The 15,351-nt window shown below is 43.3% G+C and overlaps 1 protein-coding gene across 2 annotated transcripts in view; it reads left to right on the forward strand.

Annotated features, from left to right (window-relative positions):
• The window catches only part of arhgef10la (Rho guanine nucleotide exchange factor (GEF) 10-like a), a 147,223-nt gene that overhangs the window by 117,156 nt on the left and 14,716 nt on the right, over positions 1 to 15,351 (forward strand). For both annotated transcript variants that reach the window (XM_076267300.1, XM_076267299.1), the window contains 3 exons: positions 995 to 1,209; positions 2,288 to 2,445; positions 7,470 to 7,612. In XM_076267300.1, the coding sequence (XP_076123415.1) occupies positions 995 to 1,209; positions 2,288 to 2,445; positions 7,470 to 7,612 (516 nt within the window). The remainder of the gene's footprint in view (positions 1 to 994; positions 1,210 to 2,287; positions 2,446 to 7,469; positions 7,613 to 15,351) is intronic.

Raw genomic sequence — 15,351 nt, forward strand, 5'->3', positions numbered from 1 at the left:
TGGAGAATATTTATGCCCTGATTTCTGAGGCCACAGAGCTAATGGTGTTCATAGTCTATGGGAGAATAAATAGTCTAGTATAGTGTCTGGGAATTGAAGGCAATTTCTGAGAGATGATGGATGTAGACAATGAACCACACAGGGACTGTTGAAAAGTAAAACTAAACTAAGTTTCTCTGTGGTGAGGCTGCTTTAGATCTGCATAACAACTCTATCAGGGGCTCACCTCTCTTCTCCTCCCTTTCCTTTCCTCTCCCCTCCTTTACTCTCCTCTCCTCTCCTCTCCTCTACTCTCCTTTACTCTCCTCTCCTCTCCCCTCTCCTCTCCTTTCCTCTCCCCTCCTCTACTCTCCTCTCCTCTCCTCTCCTCTACTCTACTCTCCTTTACTCTCCTGTCCTCTCCTCTCCTCTACTCTCCTTTACTCTCCTCTCCTCTCCTCTCCTCTCCCCTCTCCTCTCCTCTCCCCTCTCCTTTCCTCTCCTCTCCTCTCCCCTCTCCTCTCCTCTCCCCTCTCCTTTCCTTTCCTCTCCCCTCCTTTACTCTCCTCTCCTCTCCCCTCCTCTACTCTCCTTTACTCTCCTCTCCTCTCCCCTCTCCTCTCCCCTCTCCTCTCCTTTCCTCTCCCCTCCTCTACTCTCCTCTCCTCTCCTCTCCCCTCATCCCCCACCCTGTCTGCCCCTCTCCTCTCCTCTCCTCTCTTCTCCTCTCCACCCTTTCCCTCTCCTCTCCTCTCCTCCCTATTCCTCTCCTCTCTACACCTCTCCTCCCTTTTCCTCTCCTCCCTCTTCCTCTCCTCTCCTCCCTCTTCCTCTCCTCTCCTCCCTTTTCCTCTCCTTTCCTCCCTTTTCCTCTCCTCTCCTCTCCTCTCCTCCCTTTTCCTCTCCCCTCCTTTACTCTCCTCTTCTCTTCTCTCCTCATCCTCCACCCTGTTTGCCCCTCTCCTCCCTTTTCCTCTCCTCTCCACACCTCTCCCCGCTGGCGACATCCCTGCAGGTGGCCAGCGGTAGCAGCTCCAGCCAGGGCCAGATGGAGATCTTCTCCCTGAACCGGCCCACACCACGCGCCGTGAAGACCTTCCAGGTGGGCGCGCCGGTCCTCTGCCTGGAGTACGTTCCAGAGCCCGTCCCGCCAGAGGAGGCGGATGCCGAGGACCAGAGGAGTCCGGTGGGCATGGGCAACACGATCTGCGCTGGCCTGGACGATGGCAGGTAACTGCTGCTGTGCCTGTAAAATCTTGGACCAAAAATGGTGACTAAAATCTGTGATCATTTTTGACCTCATCTGAGTACAAATTACCACAACTCCCATGATGCCTTGTTTTTGTCTTGTCATTTTGGGTGGGGTGTTTGTTGATGATTTGGTACACTGCTGCAGTTTTACCATGTCAACCTTAACTGACGTTGTCGTTGAATGAAAACAGCATTAAACAGACTGTCTGGAAGTCTAGATGTGTTGTTCATATTTGTGGGGTAGGAGTGTCAAAAAAACAGATAAAAAAAAAGACAAACTCTTTCAAAAAACTCTGTAATTATTTTGGATACACAAGCTCACGCTCTCTGCATGTCTGTGTTGATTTTTTTTGCCGGAGCGTTATGCTGATTCTTTTCCCCTCATAACAATCCAGTCCCGTAATGTATTCAGCATCATTTGTATTCAAGCCTTATCCCCCTGCTTCTGCAAGACCTAATAGCAAAGACAACATGACAGTCAATATTTGAGGAAACCACAACACCCAAGACGATTGTGTTTCCCTCCCAGCCTGGAGAGATGGTACCCACTTCATCTGGTTTCCCGCATCCACTGGTGTTCACATTTACAAGTTCAGTCAAGGAGAGGAAGTCAATAGTTTCTATTGCAAAAAAAAAAAACAATGAAAAGTGAAATGTGGCTTTTGCTTACAACTCCAGAAAGAAGTGATGGAAAGGTTACATTGCCGAATTATTCATTTTTCAGTTGTTTTGGTATGCAGAGAAATGTGTAATGGGAAAGCAAGAGCATGGCCTTGCTTTTTTTGAGAGTGGAACGCAACAGACTTTGTGTAGATTATTATTCCTTGCTGACTAGTTGAGATTCAGACATACAAGACAAAAGACAAGAGGCATATCTTAGTCTGTCTCTGTTCTCTGAGCTACTTAGGCAATGACCTCAAGTACTGACCAGCAATCTTTCTCTTTCTTTCTTTCTTTCTTTCTTTCTTTCTTACCCCCCCTTCTCTCTCTCACTATCTCTCTCCCTCCTTCTTAAGCACATACCCTCATTAGTGCCACATGTGTGTTCTCTCCCAAGCATCCTGGTGTATGGCAGCGTGGACACCGCTGCTCAGTGTCTCCTGACGTTCCGCACCCCTGTGGGCTGCCCTGTCCTCTGTCTCAAGCACTCGGCCAACTGCCTGTTCGCTGGGCTAAGGGACGGCACTGTGCTAGTGTACCAGCGCCACAATGGAGGTGAGATCTTTACCTAATGCCTTTTGGCCTATGGGACCAACACTCATTGACATTTACTCATTCAGCACACAGCTTTTAGCTTATATATGTAAATATTTTCCTCTTGATTGATTAATATCGAGAATGAGACTGGAGACTCAGCAGAAAGGCTTTTAAAATGCATTTTATAGTCAACATGTTACAGTTTGATCAAGCAAGATTATATATTCACAGGATGCAATAGTATACCTGTCTCAGACACCACTGTCATTCCAGTTGATGCTGAACATCCTGCTTTCGAAGACACTCCTACCAACACATTGTGCAAACAACATACCCAATCACTTTGTTATGAGGTGCTCTGAGGTGCATCAACACAAAATTTTTGTCTTTTACATTGACCCACTTTGACCATTTCCAAAATCATTAGCTACAACATAACATATCTTCATTTGATAGATACTTCATTTTAAAGATACTTTTAGCCTATATGACAATAATTTCCTGTAAGCTGGACATTCAATACTTGGACACAAGGAACTGTTAGCAACTTTATCTATACAGGAGATTTTTCATTAACTTTGGGTCTTGCCAGTCTGTGAATTATAGGTTCTTTTCTAAGCCTGCAAAACCGATGTTGCTGTGCAGTAAATGAGAGTCGTGAGTTTACAAGGACAGCACAGCGAGGAACATGGCAAACCATATGAGGCCAATGGGCAAAACTCTGTAGATTATATGCTTTTCAGCGATTCATTTTTTTATTTTTTTTAAGGAAAGCCATCTTTATGTGATGTTTGATACTAAAAGGTTTGGAATTGAATAAGACCACAGCAGGCAAGTGGAGAATAGTGATGGAGGCCCATTGAAAATGGGGTTATTAAGGACCTCTTGCAGTTCATCATGATATTTATTAGTCAGGTAAAAAGCCAAGGAATAAAGGATTATCCTGAAAGCAAATTACCACTGTAAGGATTTTCTTTCTTTCTCTCTCTCTCTTTCTCTCATTCTGTCATTCACTTGCCTCTATCATTGATATAACTTTTGTATGAGTCTCTTTCTGGCTTTGTATCTCTCTCTCTCTCTCTCTTTCTCTCCTGTCCCTTGGTGTCCTCTCCATCTCTCTCACCTTTTTCCTCCATGCTCCCAGGTGTCTTTTCATGTTCCCGTGTGCTTTAATTTGTAAGTGTGTGAGGTAAGGAAGCTGTCATCCAGGACTGTTCCCCCTTTACACACATGATCAATGGTCATGGGTGTGTGTGTGTCTGTGTCTCTGTATGTGTCTCTCTCTCTGTGTGTGTGTGTGTGTGTGTGTGTTTGTTTAGAGGGATTGTTGCATGGTTGGCATGCTTGCTCAAGTATAAAATACTGCAAGGGGCCTCCGCGCTCTATGTTTAACTCACCACACAAACACACACACACACATTTAATTATTTATTTAAATCCACAAATCATATTACAATAGACAGGATTCAAATATTTCAAGAGATAAGATAGGGCTTTGTCACTCAATGATATTCAGGGGTACAAAAAACATCTCCTGCGCCATACTGCAAGGCTGCCTATAACTGCAGATATGGAGCAAAACTTTGCTAGCTGTTTTATTTTTCTGCACACACACACACACACACACACACACACACACACACACACACACACACACACACACACCTGCTCAAAGAGTGACAGGTGAGTCATAGTGAGATTGTAGCCCCAGCTCCTCCCTCTCACCTGCCAATGAAAATGCAGATGCCAGCTCACTTTTCCACTGAGGCGAAAAGACAAGATTGATTTATTGTCTCACTCTTGCATGGATTAAATATCACTACTTGTGTAATGTCAGTGTATTTGCAAGAAAAAGGACACACATGGTGAAATGTGACACAGAGGGACTTGGCATAGGGTGGTGTTTGTTTAAGATTTGTGCCATTGAGCTGAGCGTAGAGGTTCAGAAACATACGGTTCGCTTCTGAGGGATGTTTACATGGATTTCGAATGTCTATGCAGCCCGTTTGATTGCGCCTGGGAAAATTGCCATGTGTTCAGTCATGGAGCTGCAAGTTGGGTAACACTGAGGACTACTTTTATGCTATAGAGTGTGAAAAGTAATGTTGGGTATTGTGCAATATGCCATGGATATTGAGTTGAATATAAAAAGTGATAAATAAATAACATTCTCTGAAGTGATAAATAAATAACATCCACATGAGCAATAAAAGCCTCATGAATGGAACACCATTGGGAAATGTGTTTTGAATGTGTGTGTGTGTGTGTGTGTGTGTGTGTGTGTGTGTGTGTGTGTGTGTGCGCGTGTGCATGTGTGTGCATTTACTTGCACTTGTGTGATATCCTTTATTGCTTTCACAACTTAGGCTATATTAAAAGACAGTTATTAGAGACTAGACTGAATTCAGATATATGCATCATGGCCAGTGTCCTTCCCTCCCTGTAGCCATCTTTCCCAAGTGTGTGTAGAGGAATTGGTGTTGGCCTTCACTGATATCTGAGGGGACACTCTGGAAGTTAAAGGACGAAGACTGACATTTAGATGATGCCAGCCAATTAACCTGGGGAAGTTGGAAACCATTGTGCTGCTGTTCTGGTTTCAAAAGCAAGAAATAAACAACTCCCAATGTTAATTAAATGCCTCAGCGCACATCCTTTCCTAATTTTACTTCATTAACACAGTCGAAGGAAAGAGAGAAAGAGAGAGTGCTTATGTAATGTGTTTTATAATGTCTTCGATAGAGGTTGTAATGTGCACCTTCTGATTAAAACTCAAAGGAAGAAGGTCGGCTTTGGTTTGAGGGCTGGGAGAGGAAAGGACGAGTGTGGGCTTGGATGATTACCCAACTGGCAGGCATTATTAACGCTGCAGAGTCAGAACCTTGCCATGTAGCTCTCGTAGTGTAGCCAACAAACGTGTTCATTCTCTACTGCTTGGTTCACCTCATACACTAATATCACAGTCCAAGACTGCGCAAGCAGTAATTATTTTAACTTTAGGCAGACAAGGCTTTATGCTCGACTCTTAAAAGCACCAATTTGGTTTTAATACTGTATCTTGCTCAAGGGCAAAAACGAACATCAGTTGGCGGTGCATATTAAAATGGCACAGCTATTTGCTCCAGTGTTTCAAGCACTGGCGAAGCTACAATATGAATAACCGTGTGTCCAGTTCCCACACTTTCTCATCTTTCTGCGCTCTCTCCCTTTGGCTGTCTGCATTAAGGTTAAGTCATTGATACCTTGTTCCAGGGCAACTGTTTTTTTCTCAACTTTAATATTCCTGCATTGAGAAGGTCGGTGCACTCTGTGAGTGAATGCTGACTTAAAACAGTTCAATGACAGGATATGAAGTCTAGAACATGACTCCTTTTTTCTTTGTCATTAGTTGAAAGATGGGGCAAGGTTCTGCCTTTCTCTAGTAATTTGTGACTATTGATTACTAGTGGTTCCTTTATTCCTTGTTATTGGTTGCAACAACTTTTTCCACTTTAGAAACCTGTCAAACCAGACCACATACAGGGAAACTGTGTCAAAAAAGGCAACTTGTAGCCTCATGAGGATGCTTAAGATCACTTAAGATAGATATAATACATGGCACACAATTCACAATTCAACCATTATTCTCGTTCTATCGTTCTATCGTTCTATCTCTTCTATTCTATGTTCTATCAGTCTGTTGTGGCCAGCGCCCTCTTCTATGCAGTGGTATGCTGGGGAGGAAGCACAAAGAAGAGGGATGCTGGGCGACTTGACAGGCTGGTAAGGAAGGCTGGCTCTGTAGTGGGAGCTGAACTGGAGTGCATCACTTTAATATCTGACAAAAGGACCCTAAACAAACTGATCAACATCTTGGACAATGAATGTCATCTGCTCTACAGCACTATCAAAAACCAAAATAGCTTGATCAGCTGGAGACTTCGCTCACTGCCATGCACAACTTAAAAAGGCTGAGGAAGTCATTTGTTCCTAGGGCCATTGAACTGTTCAATGCCTCACTAAAGGGAAGAGGAGAGATAGACTTCTCTGCTTAGTCTGTCTGCCTCTCCACCCCCCTCCATGTTTGAGTACTGACTGCCCACCACTGCTTTACTACTGTTTTACTACTGTTTTACTAATGTACACAGCCTAATGTTTTCACTACTGTTTTACTGCTACACTGTTTTTCATGCTATATTAGCACACATGGTCAATGGCTGCGGTCAGGCTTCTGCTACAATACTGAATGAATGAATGGCTATAAAACCCTATTACCTCAACCTGTTCTTGCACTGAAATAGTTTTTTATTTTACCTTGTCTACATTATACTTTACTCTCCTATTTGTCCATATTATTTATGCTGGTCTCTAGACTTTACTCTTGCACTGTTGCACTGTTGGACTAATGTTGGACTACTTTTTGCACCTTCACCATGACACTCACTCTCTTGAGCACCTTGCCATGCACACATAACTAAGGACTATGGTTGGACTACTGTTTGCACCTTCACCATGACACTCACTCCCTTTAGCACCTTACCAGTCCCGTCCCTGTCACTACAAGCGTCTTATGCTTGATCACCCTCAAGCACATTGGACTTTCTTAAATTAATTTATATAGTGTATTTAGTATTTAGTTTTGTTAGTTTTTCTTATCTTTCTTATCTTCTACTGTCTTTATTGTACAGTGGAGTTTAGTTATATGTTTATACTTAAATTTACCATTTCTGCTGTAAGTGCATGTTGTGTGTGATGTCTGTATGCTACTGAGACCCTTGAATTTCCCCTTGGGGATCAATAAAGTATCTATCTATCTATCTATCTATCTATCTATCTATATCTATCTTATAGTTTTTTTTTCTGTAACAAGTATGTAACAACATGTTAATTACACTGTAATAAGCATTTTATACAGCATTTCCCTAGCTCAAACTGAACAGACTAAACTTGGAGAGATTGCACTGGATCAGTGATGCAATCGATTGATAATCATCTCAGAAAAAATGTTTGATATCATGTCAATGTAATTGTTCTGACCTTGACCATCGTCGTTGTTTTGACAGGTGAATTATGGGATCCTGCGTCTTGCAGGAAAGTGAGCGTCGGACCAGACCCTGTGAGAACTCTGCTGGCCCTGGAGGACTGCGTATGGGCCAGCTGTGGCAACTCTGTATCCGTGATTGACTGTTCTAGCCTCGCTACTAAGGTGAGAATGGAAGTAATTCGACAGCTACCCCAAATCCCCATCCACTTACATATCTCATAGAATGTGTATCTTAGGGGAGGAGATAGCAAGTGATGAAATTCACCTCATATCTAGACTGACATGAGATTGTAGGTGAGAATCAATTCAACCACATGTTTTTTTTATTTTTTTTATTACTCATCCACGTTAAGCTGTTTTGCCACCTTTCAATCTGCTGCTGTAGGGTTTGTCTGTTGCTTTTTTCTCTCCCACATGACTATGGACGTAGAGTCAGAGCAAACATTCCCAACATATCTGCTCACTCTTAGCCTGGAGCCATCAGGAATCAGGAGTCAAGGCCGCTGATACCAGCCACTGAGGATGCAGTTCTGGGAATTTGTTACTCTGTCTAGCCTTCGGTAACATACAGCCAGTTTGCACTTTCCCCGGATTTGTGGGCAGGGTAGGATTTTTCGGTGCGAAGTTCCTCCAGAGAGCAGCTTTGAGCAGTGGCAGTGACTTTTCGATTCGCTCAGTGCCTGCACGGTTTGATCCTCCACGGATGGGGTGCCAAGCGAGAAAGGAAGGGGGGGGGGGCATGGAAGGAGACACAATGTTTTAGGATCTGTCTATTATCCATTATTCTTTCCCTCTTCTGCCCCCCCCCCCCCCTCCACTCCACTGACTCTCTGGCTCTCTCTGGGTTTAAGTGCGGGCCTTTTACTACACTGGAGCGGCTCAGGTCCCTCCTAGGGCCGTGTTGGTGCTGGGGCTTGAGCACAGGCATCAGTGGAGCTGCGGGGTGAGACGGCAGACATGCTCATGTGGCTGTGGCCTTACAGGGGAAGATGGTGGCAAGGGAGCCACACTCGGCTTCTAGGACAATCCTCTTCCCATTCAGGCTGTGACGACTGACCCCTCTGTCTCTATCTCTCTCTCTCTCTCTCTCTCTCTCTCTGTATCCCTCTATTCTTTTTGCTACATATCTCTCTGTTTCTATACTGTTGCTGCTCTTGAGTGTATAACGCAATAGTGCTGTCACGATACCAAAATTATGACTTCGATACGATACCTGCCATAAATATCTCGATGCTCGATACTGAAACGATACCACGGCGAAATCCTAAAATATCTGGAAAGAAAGGACGCAGGCCTCCTCCAAGTGTATTGAGTCATTTGTGTTGAATTTGGTGCACTTTTGTAGTGTGCAGGTCAATTCTGGGTTCTAAACTTCCTACATAATTATTATTTTTTATTGTCCGTAAAATAGGAATTTGTGTGTGATTAAATCCTTTATTGTTTGTTATAGTTTATTTACATTGTGTTGTGTTTTGGCAATAAAGTAGGCCTACCTATAAATAGCCAAAGTAGGCTAGATCAAGGTCAGTGTTGAAATTACTGCATGCAAATCACTGAATGCTATGCAGAGGGGCCTAATCTTTAGGCTACCCTAGGCCTTCCCGTGTTTATGGGATTTCTTTGACAGTTGCAAAGGGTACCAGTGTACAAGTACGACGTTCCAACCAGGTCTTCGTCAGATAGGCCTACACCATTAGGCTACCTGTTGCAATATATCTGTGTACATTTCGTATATTTCTTTGATAACATTATTTGCTACCATGTAACAATAAGCCGCTATTATTTTTAGGACTCAACACGCTTCAGTGGTAGGCTATTATATGCTGTGGGCTTTAATTAGCACACGTCGGGAAGCCTATCCTACAGTACATCTGGGCAATAATTATTGAACAAATTGCAGTCTGCATGTCATATGATAAACATTACCAGTAGTACTGACCGAATATTAAATAGATCGTTATACTAGCATAAACATTGCGTTTTCATCACGTTATATGATCAGTCGTTATATCTCGTCAAAATTCACTGATGAAGGAAGGTTCGCTTTATCCAAGAAAACCATACTTGTTTCAGTTAGTTTAGACAAAAACTGAAGAGATGAACTTGGCACTAATCATTTACTGTAGTGGTGTTTTCTATAGCCTATTCATTAACCTGTCGTTCTTTGAACTCTTTATAAAATGCTGGGATATGTCTGCGAGGTGCTTAGCCAAGTTCTGTGCGTAGCCTATTGCTTTTGAATGACTCTGAAACATATTTTACAAATGGGCCTCTGTGTACCTGATGGCTTGCCTTCACTATGATGTATCCGAAATAGTTCCAGAATTCACCTTTTGTTTATTCCACAAGCCGAGGACTGTCGGCAAAGAACTATGTTGACATTGGCTGCTCACTCACTCACTCACTCAGCGCTGCCTGACACACCCTAATATTTATTTTAATAAAGTATCGATTCTAAAAACGTCGGAAATTGTATCGTTTTTTTGCGTCGTGATACCTTTCTAGTATCGATACACCGTGCAACACTATAACACAATTACTCTTGAGTTTAGAACACATTTGTTTGTCTCTGTCTTTCTTTCATCCCCTCCCCAGTCTTTGTCCACCTCCTTTCCTCTCCCTCTCTCTCTCTCTCTCTCTCTCTCTCTCTCGCTCTCTCTCCCTCTCCGCCTGTGTTTCGTGTCTGTGTTTCTCCAGGTGAGGGCTGTTTTGTGTTCAGTGGCTCTCAGCTTGAGCTAGCAGGCTGGAAAGGGCAGTTATTGACTTAGACTGCTAAGCAAAGAGTGGAATGTGGTGCAAATAGACAAACCTGCCCGGAGCCCATACTGCGCTCAATGAACAGCAAACATCTTAAAGTCCACGTGGATAGCTGTGGATCAACGCACCTCATCACCACTGTTCTATCAATCTTTATCCTGCAGGACAGAAAAAACCCATATACACATACACACTAATTAGGGATGCACTTGAACTTGAATATGTTATTCTGAAAAGCATGAATAGTGCAGCATAAATGAATACTGAATCTTCATGAATAAACAAGTTATTATACAGAAAAATAGTCAGCATAGTCAGCTCAATTACCGACTGTGCAACAACCACTGTCTCCTCAAATAAATTTCTGGATGGTCAGAGAACAAAGTGCCAGTTTGCAACACACAAATTAGATGAGCCTACTAGAACTAATTGAATAGAGATCACTATTTTTTTTTATCTCTGAAGCCGCCCCACAGTGTCAGCATGACCATTCAAACCATCACTCAAGGAAAGGAGGTAGAGGCATTCGATACATTCGATCACTTGTAATTTTTAGCTTTTAACCTCATAAATTAAAACAAGTCCAAATATAAAAAGCAGTGTTTAACCTTGCATTTCAGTCGATATTCTTCCATAACATGATGCCAATAGTTTGCGCCAGCTCACACCAATCAAATTGTCTGGGTGGGCTTTATACAATGATAGACAGATGAGCAATGGTGCCAAGTCTATCATGTCACCTGAGCACGCTTCGGTTGATTTTGTTTACAACACAAAGGCTGTCACTAGAGAAGCTAGACATTTTGCTATTGCATCTGTTGTACAAGATATTGACTGTATAATAACTTTTAAAAACGACATTTGACGAGAAGATGGAGGTTTTTGCTGTTCTCCCTAGAGGATTCACAGTAGGCTATTTTGCTGCTCAAATTGGTTAGGTCTATTCAATTGAGTGCAGTGGCATTTTCCCCCCTGTATCGGTTGAAATACGCCCCATAATAACGTCACAATCAAGCAGTATCAGACTCCAATTCTGAATAGAATTGAGGGCTAAATTATACCATTATCTCTAAGACATGTTCAAAAAACATTAGTTTTACAATAAATAAACTTGTGTGTTGCACAAAGATATTCACCCACACTCACATGCAACATTTTACCCTTACTTTTTATAAATATGATTATATGGGGAGAATCATTTCTCTTCCTCTTTCTTCATTTCTCTTTCTTTTTCTCTTTCTCCCTCTTTCTCTCCCTCTCTCTCCCTCCCTCCATCCATCTCTCCACATCCTCTATCTCTTTATGTCTGCTCCATGGCATCAGAACAAACTCAAACTCAAGGAAATCTGCACACAAACACCGTCTGATCTTGGCAGCCAGGGCTTAATGAGTCTGGACCGCTGTGGATGAAACCGCTTTGATCACACTAGACCGCTGGGACTTGCTCTTTCTCCCTCTCTTTCCGACCCCCTCCCAGTAAACTCCCCTTCCCCCTTATCACCCAGGCGAGGCAGGCCCCATCACAGAGATGCGCCAAACCCGTTTGGATTTGGGGACTTTTTTAAGCACAGATGCACCTTGTCACTTGGTTAAATAGGGGCTAATCAGAGGGTGAGAATTCCCCTCGCATCGAGGGCTTTCCACTCTTCCCGGCGAGGCAGCGGAGGATCGGGGGATTCATGCTGCGAGAGCGTTAATGTCTGACTGGTAAGGCAGCGGATTCTGAGCTTAGTGTGACTGAGAGGGAGCTGTCAGCTCTGCCATTACTCCTGTGGTTTGACTCAAGGAGCTTGGCATAGCCGAAACTAGTAAGGCATGCAGGAACTAGCCAGTAGCCGAATGAGAGTCTTTTGTTTGTCCTTAGAGGGCTGAGGTGAAATGGTCCCTCACATTGTCTGAATAGATTCTAACGACTTAAAAAAAGCCTTAAAATGTAGGCCTTAAAAGGTCTACATATATTCCACATGGTCCACACATATTGGAATCCCATTCTTTGCAAACCCCCACCACACAGGAGATGAACATAAACTAATCAGTATGTAAAAGTCTGGTTTTAGGTTGGTAAGAACAGTACATCATATGTCTTTAGAGTGTGATATGTTCCCTTGGGTTTAAATTTCTGCTAAAGGTCTTAATGGAAATTTATATCTGAAGATTGGGCCTTGAGTGCTGTTGGCATCATCAGAGAGAATTTATGTGTTAGATGAATCATGCTACGAACCAGTCAAGAAAATTCCACTTGTGTCTCCATCTCCATTCCACGTGTCTCCATCTTCCTTCACTGGGATGTTCCGAAAGGTTGAGGCAGTGCTTCTTATAAGATTGACAGACTCACATTCACCAAGGAGTCTAATCGTAGTCTGTAATTACATGTCCATGCTTGCATGCACCCATTCACACACACTTCCATGCACAAACCAAGGAAATATACACATGTGTATTCAGTGTGCTTTCACAGTGTGTGTGTCTTTTTTTCATCTGAGACATTTTCCTCAAATCTCATTTGTCCCCTGTACAATGATATTGTTCCCTCGCCTCATTTTTCTCTTTTACTGGCTGCCTCTCCTCGAGCCCGGGCTCGAGCATGAAAATGGAACCCCACGTGTTTGCCTGCCCTAGCGGGGTGAACCCCAACTGCCGAGGAGTCAATTAAAAGAGAAAACACATCAAAGAAGTCCCCCACACTCCTCTCTCTGCTCTCAAACAAAGGAGGTCCCTCTGGCAAGGGCACACTAACAGGTGGTAATCCATCTCCTCCGGAGGGTGTGTAGAAAAGAAGGGTGCGTTTGCGCCTATCCACCCCCCTTAACACACCCGCACACACACACACACACACCACCCCAGCGCTGCTCGTGGCTAATCTCGGCGGCCAACGCCTGGGTAACCGTCGGTGACAGTGGTCCCTTCGGTTGCCGTCTTCCGTAGCGGACCTCGGAGGGGAGCGTGCAGAACCTTGATAAGGCGCGACACGCTTCCTCTGGGGTGCCTCATTATGGATGCGCACACCAAAGACCCCCCCCCCTCCTCCGCACCCCAGTGAATGCTTCTGTGAGTTACGTACAGGGGAGCTGTGTGGCATTTTATTACACCGATTCTTCCTCTCTGAGTCAGGGTCTTAGTTTTGGTCTGGAGGACAACTTTGGTCCTCAGAAACCTTGTGTGGCCTCTCAGCTTCACTGGGTTTAGACTCTGCAAGAGCTTGTATCAAGACTGTAGTGCCAAATGATCTAATTTCCCACATGGCTGCTGAGGAATTGAAAATGATTGTCGCAGAACTCATAATGAGGAAAAATAAAACTTTTTTTTCAAGGAGAGGGGGCGCAAAGAGTAAAGCTCTGCTTGATTTTCGGGGGCCCACTTAGCCGCAGAGAGAGAGGGAGAGGCTGAACACAAATAGCTGCACTTGGCAGTGGCCCTGGGTAAATCATTATGGCATACTCCACCAGTGACGTGGAAAGGGTTCACAGCTATCAATAAAGAGAAACTGACCCCGTGGCAGACCAGAAGCTAGCCCGCCAAAAGATCTCCAGTAGTACCATGGCATAGAGCCCTTTCTCCTTCAAAGAGGGTTTCATTAGTGCAACCTCTTGGACCATAACCTAATTTACCACCAACCTGGAATATCACACCCTCCTGGAACAGGATATATAGCTGCAACAAAACATTGCCACAGTCTGTGAGACAAGAGACGCATGTTGTAGTGGAGTGAAACAGAGCAGGAATATGATTGACTGACTTGCTGTTGATTGCCATGAAGGGTTTATTCTTGTGTCAGTATTTGCTCACAGCAAGCCCTGTGGCTCAAGACTCTAGGGTCTGTTGGGCTTTTTATCACATTGTGTCCTAATTATGTCAACATTTTGATTTGCACTTCACCAGTCCCAAGATCGTCTGAGTATGCTTCGTAACATAATACTGATTATTGTGTGTCCTTTAGCAATGTAGAGAGATTTGCTTGAATGCTACTGTATGTCAATACACCACTGTCAGTTGATGGATGGCTTAGGCAGACATAGCCAACCTTGGTGCATTGTCATACTTTTAATGGATGGTAACGACGTTATCACCATACCTTAATCAATAGCTCTCATTATTAGTGACCGAGAAGGAGAGGCATAGAGGGCTATTGAATAACCTTTGAATGGGGAAGTGGGTACTGAGTCATTCAAGGGTACTTTCACACCAGACACATTTGGTTTGATTGCATCAGACCTGTTTTTTCTTTCTTCCATTCTTTCTTGACAATACGACAAAACAGCAGTCAAACTCATACCACTTGTACTGATCAATTCTTGGCTCTCAATAGTACAACATAGTCAAGCTTTTCTGCTTAGGAGTCCATTAGTTTGCTAGGCCAGCTTAGGAGAAACATGATTACTGTAGTTCAATGTACAACCTCACTCTTTGTTGCTAGCTGTCACTCAAAAGCAAGTCGGAGAGACTGGAGATGCTTCGCACTTTCGATGAACTCTTCAGTTGTTTCATTCATACAGGTGAAAGTTATGAGCTAGCTACTTTATCTGCCTAGAGGTGGAATATTGTATGAAGCTGTGAAGCTCTACACTGGTTTAAAAGATCAAAGATAATCCATATATCGTAGTACAAGTTTCACAAAGAATGAGCTTAATTTCCAAAAGATGAAATCAGCTCATATACTCGCATCCTTTGAGAGCTCAACATACCATAGGCAATGCTACAGTGACACTCAAATACTTATTTTGGGTGAATAGTGCAACAGCTTAATGTCTTAATTGTAGGGTGGAATATAAACATGTTCAGTATGGCTGAACCGTTAAAAGTTTGTACGGGATTCTCATTGATGTTCTACAAGGCCCTAGATTTGGAAAAAAGTGCTAAAGGTAAATAAATACTCTAGAGTCAAAATGCTTCTTTGGCCTCGGGGACAAGAATGAAAACACATTGTATACAATGTAAGCAAGGTATGAATGAAAGTCCTATGAACATTACTAAAAAATGCAATCGCACCTTGTTTCATCCTTATCTTCATGTGCATATGTTGCAGAGGCCTCAAATATTGGCTCAACGTTGATAAAGTATTGTATTTGCAGACAAAATAATGATTGGTGTCATGTGGATACAAAAATGAGTTTAGAAGACCCTCAATGTCAACAGTTTGTTCCATA

This window comes from Alosa pseudoharengus, unplaced genomic scaffold, assembly GCF_046254945.1.
Source record: "Alosa pseudoharengus isolate Yale_2024_CS ecotype anadromous, Long Island Sound unplaced genomic scaffold, YU_APseudo_1.1 YU_APseudo_1.1_scf_5, whole genome shotgun sequence".
Lineage (NCBI taxonomy): Eukaryota > Metazoa > Chordata > Actinopteri > Clupeiformes > Clupeidae > Alosa > Alosa pseudoharengus.